This window comes from Octodon degus, unplaced genomic scaffold, assembly GCF_000260255.1.
Source record: "Octodon degus isolate 3935 unplaced genomic scaffold, OctDeg1.0 scaffold00009, whole genome shotgun sequence".
NCBI lineage: Eukaryota > Metazoa > Chordata > Mammalia > Rodentia > Octodontidae > Octodon > Octodon degus.
Genome location: NW_004524585.1, coordinates 10,646,643 through 10,662,301, shown reverse-complemented (window position 1 = coordinate 10,662,301; position 15,659 = coordinate 10,646,643). Strand labels below are relative to the sequence as shown.

General features: G+C 53.3%; 1 protein-coding gene across 1 annotated transcript in view; it reads right to left on the bottom strand.

Moving 5' to 3' along the window:
• Nucleotides 1-212: 212 nt before the first annotated feature.
• The window catches only part of Pkp1 (plakophilin 1), a 43,746-nt gene continuing 28,299 nt past the window's right edge, over nucleotides 213-15,659 (bottom strand). The window contains exons 4-14 of the mRNA XM_004625331.2: nucleotides 14,071-14,215; nucleotides 13,015-13,222; nucleotides 11,669-11,846; nucleotides 10,204-10,318; nucleotides 8,602-8,757; nucleotides 7,657-7,833; nucleotides 6,324-6,477; nucleotides 5,813-5,999; nucleotides 5,238-5,322; nucleotides 2,448-2,554; nucleotides 213-1,081 (exon numbers count right to left, since the gene is read on the bottom strand). Coding sequence (XP_004625388.1) covers nucleotides 2,480-2,554; nucleotides 5,238-5,322; nucleotides 5,813-5,999; nucleotides 6,324-6,477; nucleotides 7,657-7,833; nucleotides 8,602-8,757; nucleotides 10,204-10,318; nucleotides 11,669-11,846; nucleotides 13,015-13,222; nucleotides 14,071-14,215 — 1,480 coding nt within the window. The 3' untranslated portion in view covers nucleotides 213-1,081; nucleotides 2,448-2,479. The remainder of the gene's footprint in view (nucleotides 1,082-2,447; nucleotides 2,555-5,237; nucleotides 5,323-5,812; nucleotides 6,000-6,323; nucleotides 6,478-7,656; nucleotides 7,834-8,601; nucleotides 8,758-10,203; nucleotides 10,319-11,668; nucleotides 11,847-13,014; nucleotides 13,223-14,070; nucleotides 14,216-15,659) is intronic.

The window sequence follows — 15,659 nt, the reverse complement described above, 5'->3', positions numbered from 1 at the left end:
TTTTTTTTTTTGTAATTTAGGGAAAGATCTACAGGGTGTTCAGGGCTTACAAGAGCTTCACCTGTAACAATTCATTACCCTCTTTTCCTAGCTGGACCACTACTAGATTGGACTCATAGTTATCCACCTGTTTACAGCCTCCCAAGAGCTGGGATTACAGGCATGCGCCACCATGCTCAGTCTCAATTGCCATCTCAGCACGCCCCAGGGGATTGAACCCCTGGCTCCTGCACCTGCTTGCAGGTGCTTTAACCTGCTGAGGTATTTGGCCGGCCCCTAGAAGCAGCAGACTGCAGCTGCACTGTGGGTGTACAGCCCTGGAGGACCACACCATCTCCTCGGAGTCTGCTCGCCAGTGTCCTTATACAGCTAAGGAAGTGAGAATGTCCTGCTGCCTCCAGTGACCCACCCCATGCCTAACTGGTGCCCCAGCCGCTGGGAAGGGCAGCACTGTCAGACGCATGAGATTTTCCCATCCAGCCAACCTCCTGTGCTGCAGGTGCCTCTTAAGGTGGAGGTCAGCCCAGATGCACTGCTGGGTGGCAGGAGGGCTGCAGGGCTCCTCTGTGTCCTGGCACACTCCTACCCTGGCACAACCCACCTGAAGATCTATGGGCTGCTAACCAAAAACCACATGTCCCCCTTGCCTATGAGGGAGGAGACACGCAGAGTCCTCCACACTACCTTACGAACTGCAAAGAAACGGCACACCTACCTAGCTTTCTGCAGTGTGTAGTTATGTTGTCGGGCACTCAAGCACACAATACATGCATATGCACATGACGGCATACTTGCATCACACACACACACACACACACACACACACACCCCTCATTTCTCAGAGCAGAAAGTATTGACATGAGATGTAAGCCCCTTAAACTCAAGAAAGCCCCCCCCATCCTCCCCACCCCCCACTTCCTGCCAATTTCCCCAAGGAAAAAAGAATCTAAAAATATTTCCACCCTCCACAGTTTCCACGTTTGCTCTCAGATGCATCTGAACCTTTCCAAAATACTGCACAAGATGGACAGAAAAACCCATCCAGCGAGGCCTGAGGTCTTCTCGACTGGGTTATAGCCTTCTGGAAAACAAAAGGCAATCCGTAAGTTAGCACAGAGGAAGACGGTTCTGTATCAGTAATCCAACACATACCTCCACCGCACCTGCCCCACCATTCAGGCCAGGGTGTGCTCTGGCCTGAGAATGAGAATGGGTTTCTGTCAGTTCATGAACATGCTGGTTGGCTGGGTGGCCATGACCTACCGCTCCCAGCATGCCCTGCTCCCATTCAGTGCAAAGCCTGGCGTGCCCATTCAAAATCTGCAGCCCACTCTCTCTCCTTTTCCAACCTCATGTTGCCCAAGCTCCTCCATTTTGTTCCCACATGGTTTGTCCCAACATAGTTTCAGCCTCCTTCCTCCCAGGATCCTCCTTGGGATTCAGCGCTAGGTACATGGCTTGGATGCAGAGGTGAGAGGGCTTCAATGTGTTCCTGTGACTTGCAGATGGCTCCACATGGGGGCACCCTCTGGATTCCTCTCCAGGTTTGCTAGCTTCTATTCTGAGTAGCTGTTGTGCTGGGCTTACCTGAAGCAGGAGCACTTTGTTTATTTGTATTTTAGGGCAGGGCCTACAGAGTGGTCAGGGTCTCGCTACTAGATCAAATTCATAGTGATCTGCCTGTTTACAGGCTCCCAAGAGCTGGGATTACAGGTGTGCAGTCACCATGCCTAGTCTCAATTGCCATCTCAGCATGCCCTGGGGGCTGGGCCAGCATGGCAGGCCCAGGGATTGAACCCCCGGTCCCTGCACTTGCTTGCAGGTGCTTTAATCCACTGAGCTATTTGGCCAGCCCAGCAGGAGCACTTTAGATGCTTGTTTAAAAATACATTTTCGTGGGTCCCACCCTAGGACTACTGAGTCAGAACTACTGGGGCTAGATTCAGGGGTGTGTATTGTAGCCAGCGTCGCAGGAGACTCTAATGGATGCTAAAGCTTTGGACAAAGCATTGTTTTTGAGTTTCTGGCCCCTTATATCTCAGCTGGAAAGAAGCTTGTTCACACTAGGTATATGCAGAGTCCAGAAAGTGTGTTATAGGAAATGACCTGTGGATGACTATTATATAGCTCCAGGGATACCTATTCTGTATGGGCTGAACAGAGGGCACCTTACACAATTATATCTACAAGTCCCATCAAGGCTGTCTAGCACTTCTAGTGCCACCAGGACATTATACATCTCTGCTGTCCTGTGGTGGACAGCTTGTGCTCTCAGCCAGAGTTCACACAGCTGTCTTCAAAGTCCTCTTGGGAGATGGAGCCAGGCTGTCTGGCAGACTGGGGAGGGGTCTGTGGGAGCACAGGACTAGCCTGGGCCCCCAAGGCTGGCTGAAGCTGTAGCAGTGGTGCTGGGAGTGGCCCTTGCCCTGAGCTGGGCCGATTCTTACCTGCAAGCTGAGCTTGCTTGGACAGCGTCTTCTTAGAATCTGGAGGTAAAGTTCCTGAGGCTGTTGGCCCCGGCTAGGGTTCCCAGCATGTTCCTATCGAAACCTTGCTGCAAGGAAACAGATACCGTGTGACACATCCTAGAACAGAACAGTGTGGGGCTCCTGGGGGGGGGGGTCAGCAACGCCCTCCTGGAAGACACATCCTCAGCTCACACAGCCCCTGTACCAGGTGTGTTCTGAAGATTCTGTATGTAAGTGGGGCTAGAGCCGGCCTAGCTGACTGTGCGAGCAAGCGTGATGCCGCTCATGTCCGCGAGTCAGGGACTGTGTTTGGCCCCTCACCAGCTTATGCTCACATCTACAGGAACCCAGGTCAGAGCATGAGCCTTCAGGCTGGTGCTCACAGCTCTGCAGCAACAACCCAAGTCAGATTACAAGAACTTGACAATTTCTTTCTCTGACTGTCCTTGTTTTTTAAATTCTAACAAGAGCTGCTGGGCAGGGAGGATGGGCTCAGTGCTTCTCAAAGTCAGGAAAGCTCTCACCATCAGCCACTCCTCACCCTCAGCCCCAGCCCCAGCCCCAGCTTCTGCTGGGGGCAGATCGAGGCTGGATCCTGTTCTTTCTCTAGTATAGAGCAGAGGGAATGAGGGGGCATAATGCTGGAGGAGCCACGGGCTTGGGGGCTTGGGCAGAGGCTCCTGGTCCAGGTCAGATCTGTATCTGAGGCCCTTGGTAACAGGAGAGGAGATGACACGGGGTGCACACCAGCAGCCAGCCAGAGCCCCAGGCGCTGTGCTTGGGCATGCAGTGCATGATGTCGTTTTTCCCTGCAGATGTGCTTGCTTGCTCCTGTACAGCTTGGCTGAATTGTGTGGAAAGAACATGTGAGTGAAAGACTGGGTCCTCACCTCCTCGTGCTCTGACTTGCTGAATCTAGGCAAACCCTTTGGACCTCGAGTCCCTATTCAGCAAAATGGGCATAAGCCGTGCAGCCTGTCTCACCCACCCTGGTGACAAGCCGATGAATGATGGATATGAATGCATGTCAGGAACAGAAGCCCCAACCTGGATCCTGCCCAGGTTGTTGTCAGCTATAGCTGGAGGGAGGAGTGGAGACTGACGGGCACCCTGGCTCTCAGAGGCACCATGCAGGAGAGAATTCTCGAGGAAAGTGCAGGGAGTCGATGCCCTGCATGTTGCAGCCAGGAGTGGGGAGCTGAGTCCTTTGCGGCACCCTCAGATGGCCCAAGGAAGCAACCACCCTGTCCTTACTGTGTCTTCCCCTGCCTCAGGGTCCACCTAGCAGCTGCATTTGGTGAAGCCCACCCCCATGGTGGTATTTTTCAGAGGAGGGCTCTGGAGTGTCAGGTGCAGAGCAAGGCCCACTCTTTCAGTGATTTCCCAACCCTGCTGGGCCACAGGGACCTTCTGGCCCCTGTGCCATTTCCCTGCAGTGCTGGAGAAGAGCTGGCCTTCCTCCCCCAGTGGCATGGGGTGTGCATCCTCCCCTCCTCCTGCAGCTCCTTCACTCTGCCTCCTCCTCCCTCTGCCTCTCATACCTCAGCTGTTCAGATCCCATCTTTAACTGCCCTTTTTCAACCTCCTCCTCTTTCTTTCAGGGTTAAACTACAGCCCCTCATACCATGCCCATTGTTACCCCACCCACTCCAGCTCCATGGTGTCTCCCTCGCCAGGCAGCAGTGTTCTGAGGTCCCCAAGGACTCTGAAGCACCAGACAGATCCAGGGCCTTTCTTGGTCCCCGTCCTCCTCATCCGCTCCATAGCACTGGAGGCGCTGCCACAGTTCCTGAGAGCTCTCTCCTTTTCCACATGGTCTTGGGCCCCTACCTGGGCCCCTTGCTCACATCCTTCCATTTCCTTCCTTCTCCTCAGTCCCCAGGTGAGGTCTTCGTATCCCTGCCTATGACCCTGAAGTCTTCCTTGTAGGCCTGGGCCCCACGAGGGGCTTGCCTGATCTCATGGTCACTCCAGTGTGGACTGCAGTGCTAGCCATGGTTCCCACCCAAGCTGTCCAGAGGCAAGCTCACTCCAAGAGCATCCTGGACCTCTTGCCAACTGATGTACCTCTGTTAATGCAACTGGAATGCCCTCAAGTGAAAGCCCCGAGAGTCACTAGTCCTGCTCTTCTGTTTCTTCTGTCCCTGTCTTTATTTCCACGTTTCTGCTGTCCATGTCTCAGCCCACAGACTGGCTGCTGTGGAACTGGGGGAGAAGGGTCATCTGCCAATGGCTCACATCCCCAGCCCTGAGGGAGGCCTTGCTGGTGCTTACACCGGGGGTTCATTGAAGAAAGAGGGGACAAAGGTCACCCTAGACAAGCTCAGCAACCTCCAGGACCCATTCTGCCTCATTCATTGGCACGGAATTCATCATGCTTCCACCATGAGGCCCTCTATTCAAAGGCTTGGCCAGCACAAAGGCACAAGTCTGAACTCTTCAGCCTACAACTGAAGGGGTTTTGTAACCCAGCCCAAAGTGCACACCTACCCCCTGCCAAATGACCTGTGTGTTCTTTGCTCCTTTTGCTTGTCAGTCTGCTCTTAACCACTCACATACTTCCTCTGCCCTTCACACACATGACAACCTGGTAGCTCCCAGGTCCTGGGGATTTGGGCTGAGAGGCATTGCTTCTCAGACCCTCCTTGGGTGGGAGTCTCCTCTGGGTGGCGGGGCCCGATCTGCCTCTCCATTCTTGGCCCATGGGACTTCAGTAGAGGGCAGGTATGGGGAGAGCTCATCAGAAGGGGTCATGGCATGGGCTCTTACCTGTCTGAGGACACCCTGCAGCTCCTTGTTGGACCACATGTCAGACAGGAGGAGCCGCGCCGCCTCTGCAGCTTTGGGTGAAGCGCTGGGCAGGTGGGAAGTGTGACTGTGAGAGGAGACTCCTCCAGGAGGTGAGCGATCATGCCTACCTCCCACTACCCTTGGCACAGGTAGGATGCATGACAGGGGAATGTATCCTCTGCCCCTGCCCACCCAGAGCCACCCTAGGGGCCATGATCTGGTCCTTCAGCCCTTGTGCTCAGAGATGCAGCCTAGAAAAGCTCCCATGCAGCTGGGTCTGCTGCCCAGTGCTTCTGGCTGACTCTCAGGACCCAGTGCCCCTGCATGTGCCTCAGTCAAGAAGTGCACCACCTGTGCCCCTTTGTGCAGTCCCGAGGCTGGGGAACTGTGCCTGTAGCCCACAGCACGCTTGGCTGCTGGAACTTCTCTCCGATCAGGCCATATGCCCCTCCTTGTACTAGATGCTTCCCCCCTCCACCTCAGGGCCTGCTGTGCAGGAAGAAGGGCCATGCCAAGGGAAGGCCAGCAGGGGGTGCTAGTCCGTCCCCACCCACCTGCTGCGGCACAGGTTGATGACATTGTTGAGCATGCTGCTGGAGAAGTACTGCTTGGCCATCTGCGGCTGCGAAGCCATCAGGTTCCTCACAGTGTAGCAGGCCGAGGACAAGATGTCTTCAGAGTTGTTGGTGTTGCCAGTATGGCTGGTGAGGAGCCTGGTCACCTCTGGGAATACTTGATTCCCTGGAAGAGGAAGGAATTGGTGCAGGGTCAGGGTTGCCAAGAGGACAAGGGGCTCAGGGACTGCCTCCAATAGCACAGTACTAGGCTGCCCTCGGCTAGGCTCTGAGCAAGCTGACCCTGCAGGGCTCCATGTCAGTTCCAATCCACAGGGGACTTCTTCAGACCTGCTGCCCTGCTGCAGCTGCCTCCCAGCTCCTGAGCCAGCTTCCCTTCTGAATGCTTGCCCAGGGGAGTGGTTCAAGGTCAGGGTGACCTTTCAGCAGGCTCTGGAACATGAGCAACCTGCACGTCTTGTCTGGAGGACAAAGGAGGATGCCCTCTTACCCATCACTCTATGCAGCACAGGATGGCGGGACATGTTGCTCAGGAGGGAGGCCCCGGACCGCACCACATCAGAGTTGCCAGATTGCAGGAGGCGGGCAATTTGTGGCAAGCCCTTTTCCTTCAGCCCAATCAGCTGGCTCATGCCACTGGACATCTGTGAGAGAGAGACAGAAGGCTTTCAGAGGAGCTGGCTTGTAGCTTCCCACAGGCAGGCAGAAAGCAACAGGAGATCCTAAGCCCAGAACCCAGGACCTTTCCTCCTTCACACTGGAAGCATGGGCAGAGACACAGAAATTGCTCATACTCAGGGGGCCTACAGAACCCAGGCTCACTTGCCCCCTCCTGTTCTTGTTCCCTGCCCCCTGGATGACAGCTTGCAGCCCAGCTGGGAGATAGAACCTCATTCCTCTCTCTTGTGGTGGTCCAGAATCAGCTTCTAAGCACCCATACTTCATCCACCTGTTTCAGCTCTACCTCCTTCAAATACCCTTCGCTGCTCACAAGGTACAATGTAGTCAAGGGCATTTGCTAATTAAAGAAGGACTAGGGCTAGGGGTGTAGCTCAGTGGCAGAGCACTTGCCTAGCACCCTGAATTCTAAACCCTGCCTTGAAAAACAAAACAAAACATCTGTTATCTTCCAATTTTCCTACCTGTGCTGAAATTTAAGTGATATTTGTTGTGGGCTTGTCTGAGAAAAAGATGGATCAGACATAGTCTGGGTTTTTGTGGAAGTATACTTAGGGTCCCCTGGAGGTAGCTCAGCTCTTCTGGGCCTCTAAGCAGTAAGGTATCTTGTTGGGGGCTGGGCTAGGCCAGGCTGGGGTCACGGAGACCCCTGTCTCGTCCCTCACAGGCAAGTTTCCTTACCCTTAGGCCATCAGCGTTCACGGCTGCCCAAATCCCTTTCATCCTAAGTAAAGCCCTGGACAGTTAGTGAGCTCCAGGCCTTCTCTGGCTTCCTTCTATACCATCATGTCCACAAAGCTGTATTTGGGTTCAAAATCTGTTCTAGTTTGTCACATCTTCCTCTGGACCTTCTGTGGTCCATATTCTTTTTCTACTATGTCAATTCATCAGATGGAAACTCCTACCAAACTCACTCTCCATCACAGGTAGCCAGGGGGTCAACACTGGGGCAGGACCATTGAGGCAAGCAGGTTAGTGGGCTGTAGCCTGGAGCTACCAGAGGCCAGGGGCATACCCAGGGCCTCTCATGCTCTTATTTGCAGCATGAAGCTCACAGCCTGTATGTCCACAGGGAAAGGCTGGTGGGAGAAGCAGGGAACCAAGCCTAGAGTGTGGGGAGCAGCAAGTGGGAGGGTCCCTCTTACCAGCCCCTTGCTGGCTGTCAGGTTCTGCAGGGCACCTGCACAGGCCTCCAGGGTGGCATCCTTCTTGCTCTTGCCCATGAGGTTCAGGTAGGTGCGGATGGCATCTGAGTGGTACAGCCAGCTGCTGCCCCTGGGGTTGGTCTCTTCCTCCGGAAGGGGACACTCATAGTTGTTGTTCTGAGGACCGAGAGCAGGTCAGCGGACACAAGCCAAGCATTCTTTCCCTCCCTGAACTTCAGGGTTGTGGTGACTGATGAGAGGACCTGAGAAAGTGCTTGCAGAGGCAGGAGCCCTGGGGACAGCCCCTGCACCCCTTTCCTCTGTGGGCCTCAGTGCTCCACAGAAAGGTCCTTGACTTTACTATCTGAGGGTAGGAGTGGGGGGAAGATGGCATTCTTGATACCTCAGGAAGAACGCTCCAGGTCAGCCTCAGCCCAGACCTTCCGGTTGCGTGAGGCCACTTTGGGGTCTTACATAAGATGCTTTCTATCTTTTGGGGTCAGAATGTGGGTTTGACCTGCTCTAGGCTCACAGGGATGGTCTGGGCCTGGCTTTCAGCTGTGCGTGGTAGAGAAAGCAGACGCTCCTTCCATTGAACCCTCTCTGGGGGCTCTGGAGGTGATGCCTGGGAAAGGTCTCAGTTCTGGTTGTCCCCTGGCATTAGGTGTCAGGGAGAAAGTGGGAGACTGAGGCTTATGGAGTGGGGGCTGGAGCTTCGCCCTTGGAGTAGTCTGGGCTCCTGCAGGGCTAGAAGATAGGTCCCCTCATTGTGCAAGATGGAAGGCCCTCTCCCTGCTCTGAGAGAGCAGCACACGCCTAAGGCTGAGGCTTCAGCAGGGGTTTGGCCACTGGGACTGCTTTCAGGCCCCATGAGAGCCGAGAGGAAGGGTGGGCAGGGCAGTGGACCTGGGGGTGGCCCTGGCTCTGTGGAGGGACAGTGCTCACCATCATCCTGTCGCTCTTGTTGCTGAAGCAGCCGGTGGAGGACTTCTCTGTGTAGGCATTGCGGGCATTGTACTCCAGCTGGCGGTAGCGGGTGGGCACCTCGGCATCCAGGCGGTAGGAGAGGTTGTGCAGGATGCACATGCAGTTCTCCACGGACTGCAGAGTGAGCAGAGGCAGGCACATGAGCCACTCACCCCCAAGCACCCGACGGGCTCCTGGGCTTTCCAACCCCTGCCTGACCAAAGCAGCATCCAGAGAGGTGAGCAGATGCCTGCTGCACCCTCATTCCACAGGGATCACCCAGGGACTCTGCTGGGACCTAGATTCGAATCCTGACTCTGTCATTTCCTGGCTATTTGAACCTGAGTGACTTGCCTCACCTTTGTGGACCTCAGTGTCTCCAGTTGTAAAGTAGAACTGAAATCACTTCAGTGGAAGATTGAGGGGTCCCCTCTATCCTGGGGATCCATATCCATGGATTTAAATTAGTTTTTAAAAAGTTACATCTGTATTGAACAAGTGCCAGCTTTCCTCTTGTCACTATTCCATAAACAATACAATATAGCAACCATTTATGTAGTGATGACATTGTATCATTGTAATTACAGGTGTTACAAGAAATTTTATTTTTTTTAAAGAAATCTTTTTGCTGATGAGTGATGGTAGGATGTGCATAGCTTGTATGCAAATACACCGCCACTTTTTAGAAGGGACTTGAGCATCCATGGATTTTGGTAGCTGCTGACACCTTGGAATCATCCCAATGTTCCCAAGGGGCAGCTGTGTGTGGAGAGTACCACCATGGGACTTTCTGCAGTCATGACAGGTGGTGGTGACAACTTGTCCTGCTGTGGAGTCTTGGGTCTTTAGTGTGTGGACAGATTTCCTGAACTTTTTGTATATGACTCTTTGGGTGACTCATTATAAAATAATCTTATACAGTATATGTGCTGTATTGTATGTTCCCCTTGCAAAGCCCCAAACTATGACAGCAGGGTCACACAAGTGCAGGAGATGCTGTACGCAGAGCAGAAAAGCACTTTGCTCACAGCAACCGGGCTGGGCAGCCATGTGACAAGGCTCTCCTCTGGGGCCCCGTTGTCACTTCCAGGGGAGGAGAGAAGAGATAAATCTCTCCTCTTGGCAAAGGTGTTCAGGACTCAATTGCTATGAGGCCCTACCTCTCCCCTGAATTGCTGGACCTCTCTGGAGCCTGCTGAGCCACTGTCCTGCCGGGGCGGAAGCTACCTAGGCTTCAGCTTATCTTCCCTCTATGCCTTGTCCCTTCTGTCTGTGCTGGCAGGCAGGGGCCTGCCAATGGCTTTTATGGGAAGAGAGCTGGGGCAGAAGGACATGGAGGCCCTGGAATATATCCATCTGGAGTACAAGGAATGGGGTGCCCCAGGCCCACGGCCCTGTGCTGTGCCTTGCTTGCAACACCTCTGCTGCCCTAGACGCTGTCTGTCTGGTCACTAGGCCCAGGCCTCAAAGCTACCCAGAGAGTGAACCCTGACTCATGGGATCTGCGAGACAGGAGAGAGTCTGAGGATCTGGCCTCACTGGGCGCAGGGGCTGAGGTGTCACCAGGAGCTGCGCACTCACCTTGTCATCGCAGCGGCTGGCTGCCACGCAGTTCTGGACATAGGCCATGAGGGAGTCGATGAGCCCTGTGTAGTTCCGCATGGTCTGGCGGCCCGCATCAGCAGAGCTCAGGTTCCTGTGGACAGAGCAGAGGAACAGGATGTGGGCAGTGGGTTGAGGAGAGGACAAGGAGGAGGGTGGTGTCAGGGCACCAGCTGGGAGTCGGGGGAAGGTGGGAGAGGAGCAGGCAGATGGAGCAGGTAGAGGGAGGTTGGAGGTTGTGGTGGGATGGGGAAGCAAGGAGGAAAATGCAGGGAAAAGAAAGGAAGAAAAAATTGTTCCACCCCCAGACTCTTGGTTCTCAGCGGTTCCACTTGTAACTGTAGGTGGCAGCTCCCCACACCCATGCCCACCACATATAGTGATGTGGCAGGGGTGAAACTGGAGGCTCCTGCAAGCTAGACCTCTTTCTGTGGGGCAGGAAGAGTCTCTGCAGGGTGCAGGATGGCGGAATGAAGCTCAGGGTGTTCACAGGGGCCAGACACACCCGGCTCCCAAGCAAGTTGTGTTCTGCCACAGCACTAGCTCATCCCCTTGCAGCATGGGTCCTTCTGCCTGATGGTGGTGAGGAGTGTGTGTGTGTGTGTGTGTGTGTGTGTGTGTGTGTGTATGTGTATTGTCCATTGTTGCTTCTAGCAGCCCTGCAACCCCATAAAGTCCTTAATTATCTGGCTTTTCATCTCGTAGTCTCTCTGCTCTCTGGAGGCTGGCGGGAGAAGCACAAGTTGAGACACAGAGGCTCATGCCAGCTGCACCCACCACCCTGGGGGGTTCTTAGGAGCTGGAGAAGACAAGCCCTGCTGGAGCAATGTGGAACTCTAAGGGGGATCTTGCGCCACAGTCCCCCATTCCACATGGGGGTTCACCCCTCAGCCTGGAAGCCTCTCCTCTGAGAAAAAGCACAGCCAGATCCCTCCTCCAGCAGCCCCACAGGGGCTGTGCCACACCCTGGCATGGAATTGAAACAACTTTGGGCAAAGCAGTACCATCTTCACGCCAATGAGCATGGCAAACGGGTATAGCACTACAGCAGGAAAGTGACTCATATGCAGCCAATCAGTAGACTTTTGTCTAAAAGAATGCTCTTCAAGATAGTACAAGAAATGGATTTTTCCAGGGGTGGAGGGGGGTGGATTGTTGATCCAGGTTGAATGTTCAGATCCAGGCATTTCTACTCTTCAACTCCAAATTCTGTCTGCTACACTCCTAGTTATGTTAATGGAGGTAATAGGGTCCTGAGCCTCATCTAGACTGAGGGACATTAGTAAGCTATGGCTGGCCACTTGACTTGGAGACTGGCTCCCTAGAGCCCGGGCAAGCTGTATGCTGTGTTCTCTGCCCTGGTAAGATGTTGCCAGAGATGTGACTGCCTGGTAGGAAGGGTCCTGGGATGAGGCAGCAAAAGCCTTGTTTCCTCTTCTCTCACCTCAAGCAGCCTGTGGCATTGAAGAAGACCTCAGGGTCCACCGTATCCCTGGACATGTTGCTGTTGCCATCACACCAGCCCGAGAAGGGAATGATGACCCGGTCAGCCAGAACAGGCAGGGCATCGGCCACCAGCTCCTCCTTGAGCTCATCAGTGGAAGACAGGTTCCACAGCAGCCCTGAGGGACAGAGGTGGTCAACTCAACACTTGCAGTCTTAGAGGCGCCCAGGGGCTGTGGTCCCCTCCCTCAAGCCTGGGCTCTAGCGGATGGATCCTCCCTGGTGGCCTTGGTTCACTGGACCTGTTTTGTAATTCTTTCATGAACACAATCTCAATGTCCCCCCTGGACTGGGAGTCCTTGAAGGATAGGAGCGTCTGGACTTCTCTGTTGAGGTCAAAATGAAGCACACAGATATATTTGATTGATCAGTGACTTTGATTATTTATTTATTATTGAGATACTGCAATTGAACCCAGGGCTTTGTGCACACTGGACAAGTACAGTACCCCATAATGACATCCTCTTTTTAATTTTATTTTTGATATAAGGGCTTGCTAAGGTGCCTTGGTGGGTCTTGAATTTGAGAGCCTCTTGCTTCAGTCTCCTAAGTAGCTAGGATTATAGACATATGCCATCAGTCACACTGATCAGTGGTTTTAAATGCAAATGCTAGCACCAGGGACATTCTGTGCTCTGCTTTCCGTCTGAAAGTTTTCAGAAATTCTTGTCAATGTTATTCTACACATAGACTTGTCATCCTGGTGCAGTTCGAGGTCTTCACAGTGAAACCTCTTCTCCCTGATGCTTTACCAACAGAGATTTGAGTATCCTTGGCCCACAGGTGGGTGCTAGCGACAGTAAACCGTGCCCCCAACAGCTCTACTCTCTCCTCAACATCAGCAAATCCTAGGGTTTGCTGCATACGTGTCCTGCCTGGATACCAGCTTTCCTCCCCTGAACCTTTACGCTTAAGAAGACCAGAACCTACCTCTTGTGGGGGTGACCCAAACCCAGGATCACCATCTAGTGACCTTTGTCTAGTAGTTTTAAGTTGACAAGCAGTACAAGGCAAGGGTGCTCCTGGCTCAGTACAGAAAGCTCTGCCCCTTGGATGGTTTTTCTAGAAGTAAGTTGGGTTGCTATAGTTAAGATCATGAGTGTCTACCATAGGAAAATGTAATCTGGCTAAGGCTAGTGGCATCAGACTCCTAGGATAGCGGCCCAGATCAAATCTGTACAGGTATGACTTGGCCAGGACCCAAAGACACTGGCCTGCCTCCCAGTTAAAGGCCATGGCCAGCAGCTTTGTGCAGCCACACGCTGGCTGTCCATGCTGGGCCCCTACCAGTCAGCTGTTTCTGGATCTCTGTGCTCCCAGTTCTCCGCAGGAGGTTGACAGCCTCTCGGATCCCATTCTGCCTCCGGGTCTCCAGCTTGTTGGTGTTGCTCCGGAACACCAGGTTGCGCAGGGCCCCTGCAGCAGCCTGCTGGACGTTCTGGTTGGGGCTGCGGAGGAGGTCCACAAGCTTGCAGATCCCTCCCAACTGATAGACCTACAAGAAGAGTTGCCACATTGCCTGGTTGGTGGGGTATAGGGTGGGGGTGGGGAGTCCATGTCAATTATTGTCTGTTCAGCACAAATTTTTTTCTCAGGCCAAAAAAGTCTACTTCTAGTTCAGAAATATCCAACAAAACCAAGGTAGGTTGGCCCAGCCCAGAATTCAGAGCCTAGGCCTTTTGCATCCCAGCAGAGCGATGGCTAGCAAGGTAACCCTCTTCTCTAAGCCCTATTTTCCTCCTCAGGAGTATGGTGGCGAGGGCTTGATGAACAAATGTATACATGTACATCGCAGAATCCTCAGGTAGAACACAAACATTAGAGAGATGTTCTCCTGGAAACTCTCTGACCAGAAACTTTCATGCCAACTAACCCTGGCTGCTAGGAAGCTCATTTATGGCGCATCTTGGGCTGGCCTGCAGAGTCTGTGGGTTTCCCACCTGCCCACCCCACCTGGGGAAACACATGCCACTATAACATGTAGGGGGAGGAGAGGCAGAAAGGTAGGGGGAGGGAGATGAGAGGCGAGGAGGGGGATAGTCGTGTTCCTTAGTGAAATTGATAAGAGATTTTGATTGGCCTGTAGCTCTCACTGAGTGTTCTCTTCCATGACCAGCGAGTGGAATGTACCTTCCTAATGTCCACCCAAGAGGGCTTTGCTTTGCACATTGGGATGCCAACTCTGACCCTGGGCATTGTCAGGGATACTCCTTATTTCTGGCAGCTGGGCATAGAGAGAAGGAGGCAACTAAAAGTGTTTCTGCCCATCTCCAGATGCAGGATGAGGCTGCCAAGCCCAAGCCCTGCCCAGGCCTCCTGGGAGAAAGCTGTGTGACCAGCTACCTGTTGCTTGGCGGATTCGTCCTGGAAGCAGGTGTGCTGGATGTAATAGGCCCCGATAGCCTGGTACTTCTCGTCCTGGGAGCTCAGGTACTGCACGGCCTTTGGGATAGTCAGCCCACTGCATTCGATGTCCTCACTGCAAATCCTGTGAGGAATAGGCAGCAGGGCATATCACAGGGGAGCAGGGAGCCCTGGTGAGTAGGTTCGGAATCCTACTTGTGCATCTGAGCTGACACAGACTCATCTGCCCTCCAGAGGGTCAAAACAAGGTGGCCTGGCTCACTCGGAGAAAATCCTTGGGACACTGGCTGTGATGAGGCCTAGTCATGGGTTATTAAGGTCTGAGCAGGCCAGTTGTCTCTACACTGCAAAATCCTACTTAGTTCCCTGAAGGGAAGTCCTGTACAGACTACCAGCTCTCCTGTTCATGTTGGTACTGGGCAAATGGAAGAGAATGGCCGAGTATATCTATTCTAGCAGTCCATTCATCCACCCACCCTCCCATCCATCCACCCACCCTCCCATCCATCCATCCATCCATCCATCCATCCATCCATCCATCCATCCATCCATCCATCCTACCCATCCATTCATACATCCACCAACCCATCCATCTATCCATCCATCCATCCATCCATCCATCCATCCATCCATCCATCCATCTTCTCATCCACCTATCCCCAGGTCCCACTGGATCTTATTACACAAAAATTCACACATCTATCCCTCTTCCTGACCACCACTTTCCTCTGGATCAAGATCATCCCCCAGGACAGTGATGGCAAGAGACCTTTATAGCTCTTGCTTTTTCCTCCCAGCTCCCTCATCTAGCATGTTACAAATTTAACCACAGAAGTTGTACTAAAACCCTGTCCCCCATATTGTTCCCGAGTTAGGAGCCATCACCAGCCCCTGTGTACTATAGGTTCAAGTTCATACTGCTTTGACTGAGACCCAAGGGCATGTGTTAGGTTAGCGCATAGGAAATGTATGACAGTTCACATATATGTAAGCCACAAAACTAGAAATTTCATGCTTTCACCTAATAGTCTAGCTCCACTGTGTTATCTTGCACACTCCCCAATCCCTGCCAAGAGTGCACTGTGCAAGACCAGCAGGTCTCAGGCCTGCCCCACAACACTGGAGCCGTGAAGACTCCCATGGATGGGGGGCCACCCTCTAGGAGCCTCTCTGGCTCCCATGGCACACAGTGACAGGTGACTTCCATCTAAGTGAGTATTGCTTCCCTACAGAGATTGCAAGGTCACTGAGGGCAGAGACAGATCTTCTGTGGCACTTGGCCCTACCCTATAGGTCCCCTTCAGCATTTATACAGGGAGCCTTCTCCCCATTTTCCCATCAATAAATAGTTATGACTTAAGCTAGGGTGACCCAACTTTGTTTCTGGAAAAACCTTCCAAGAGGCAGAGCTCTCTGGCACTAGGTTAGGAGCACCTTGTCCTGCCCTGCTTTTTTTTTTTTTAATTTTATTTATTTATTTATTTATTTAGTGTGTGTGTGTGTGTGTGTGTGTGTGTGTGTGTGTGTGGCCAGCTCAGCCCACCAGGGGGCGGGACTGGCTGGCGTGT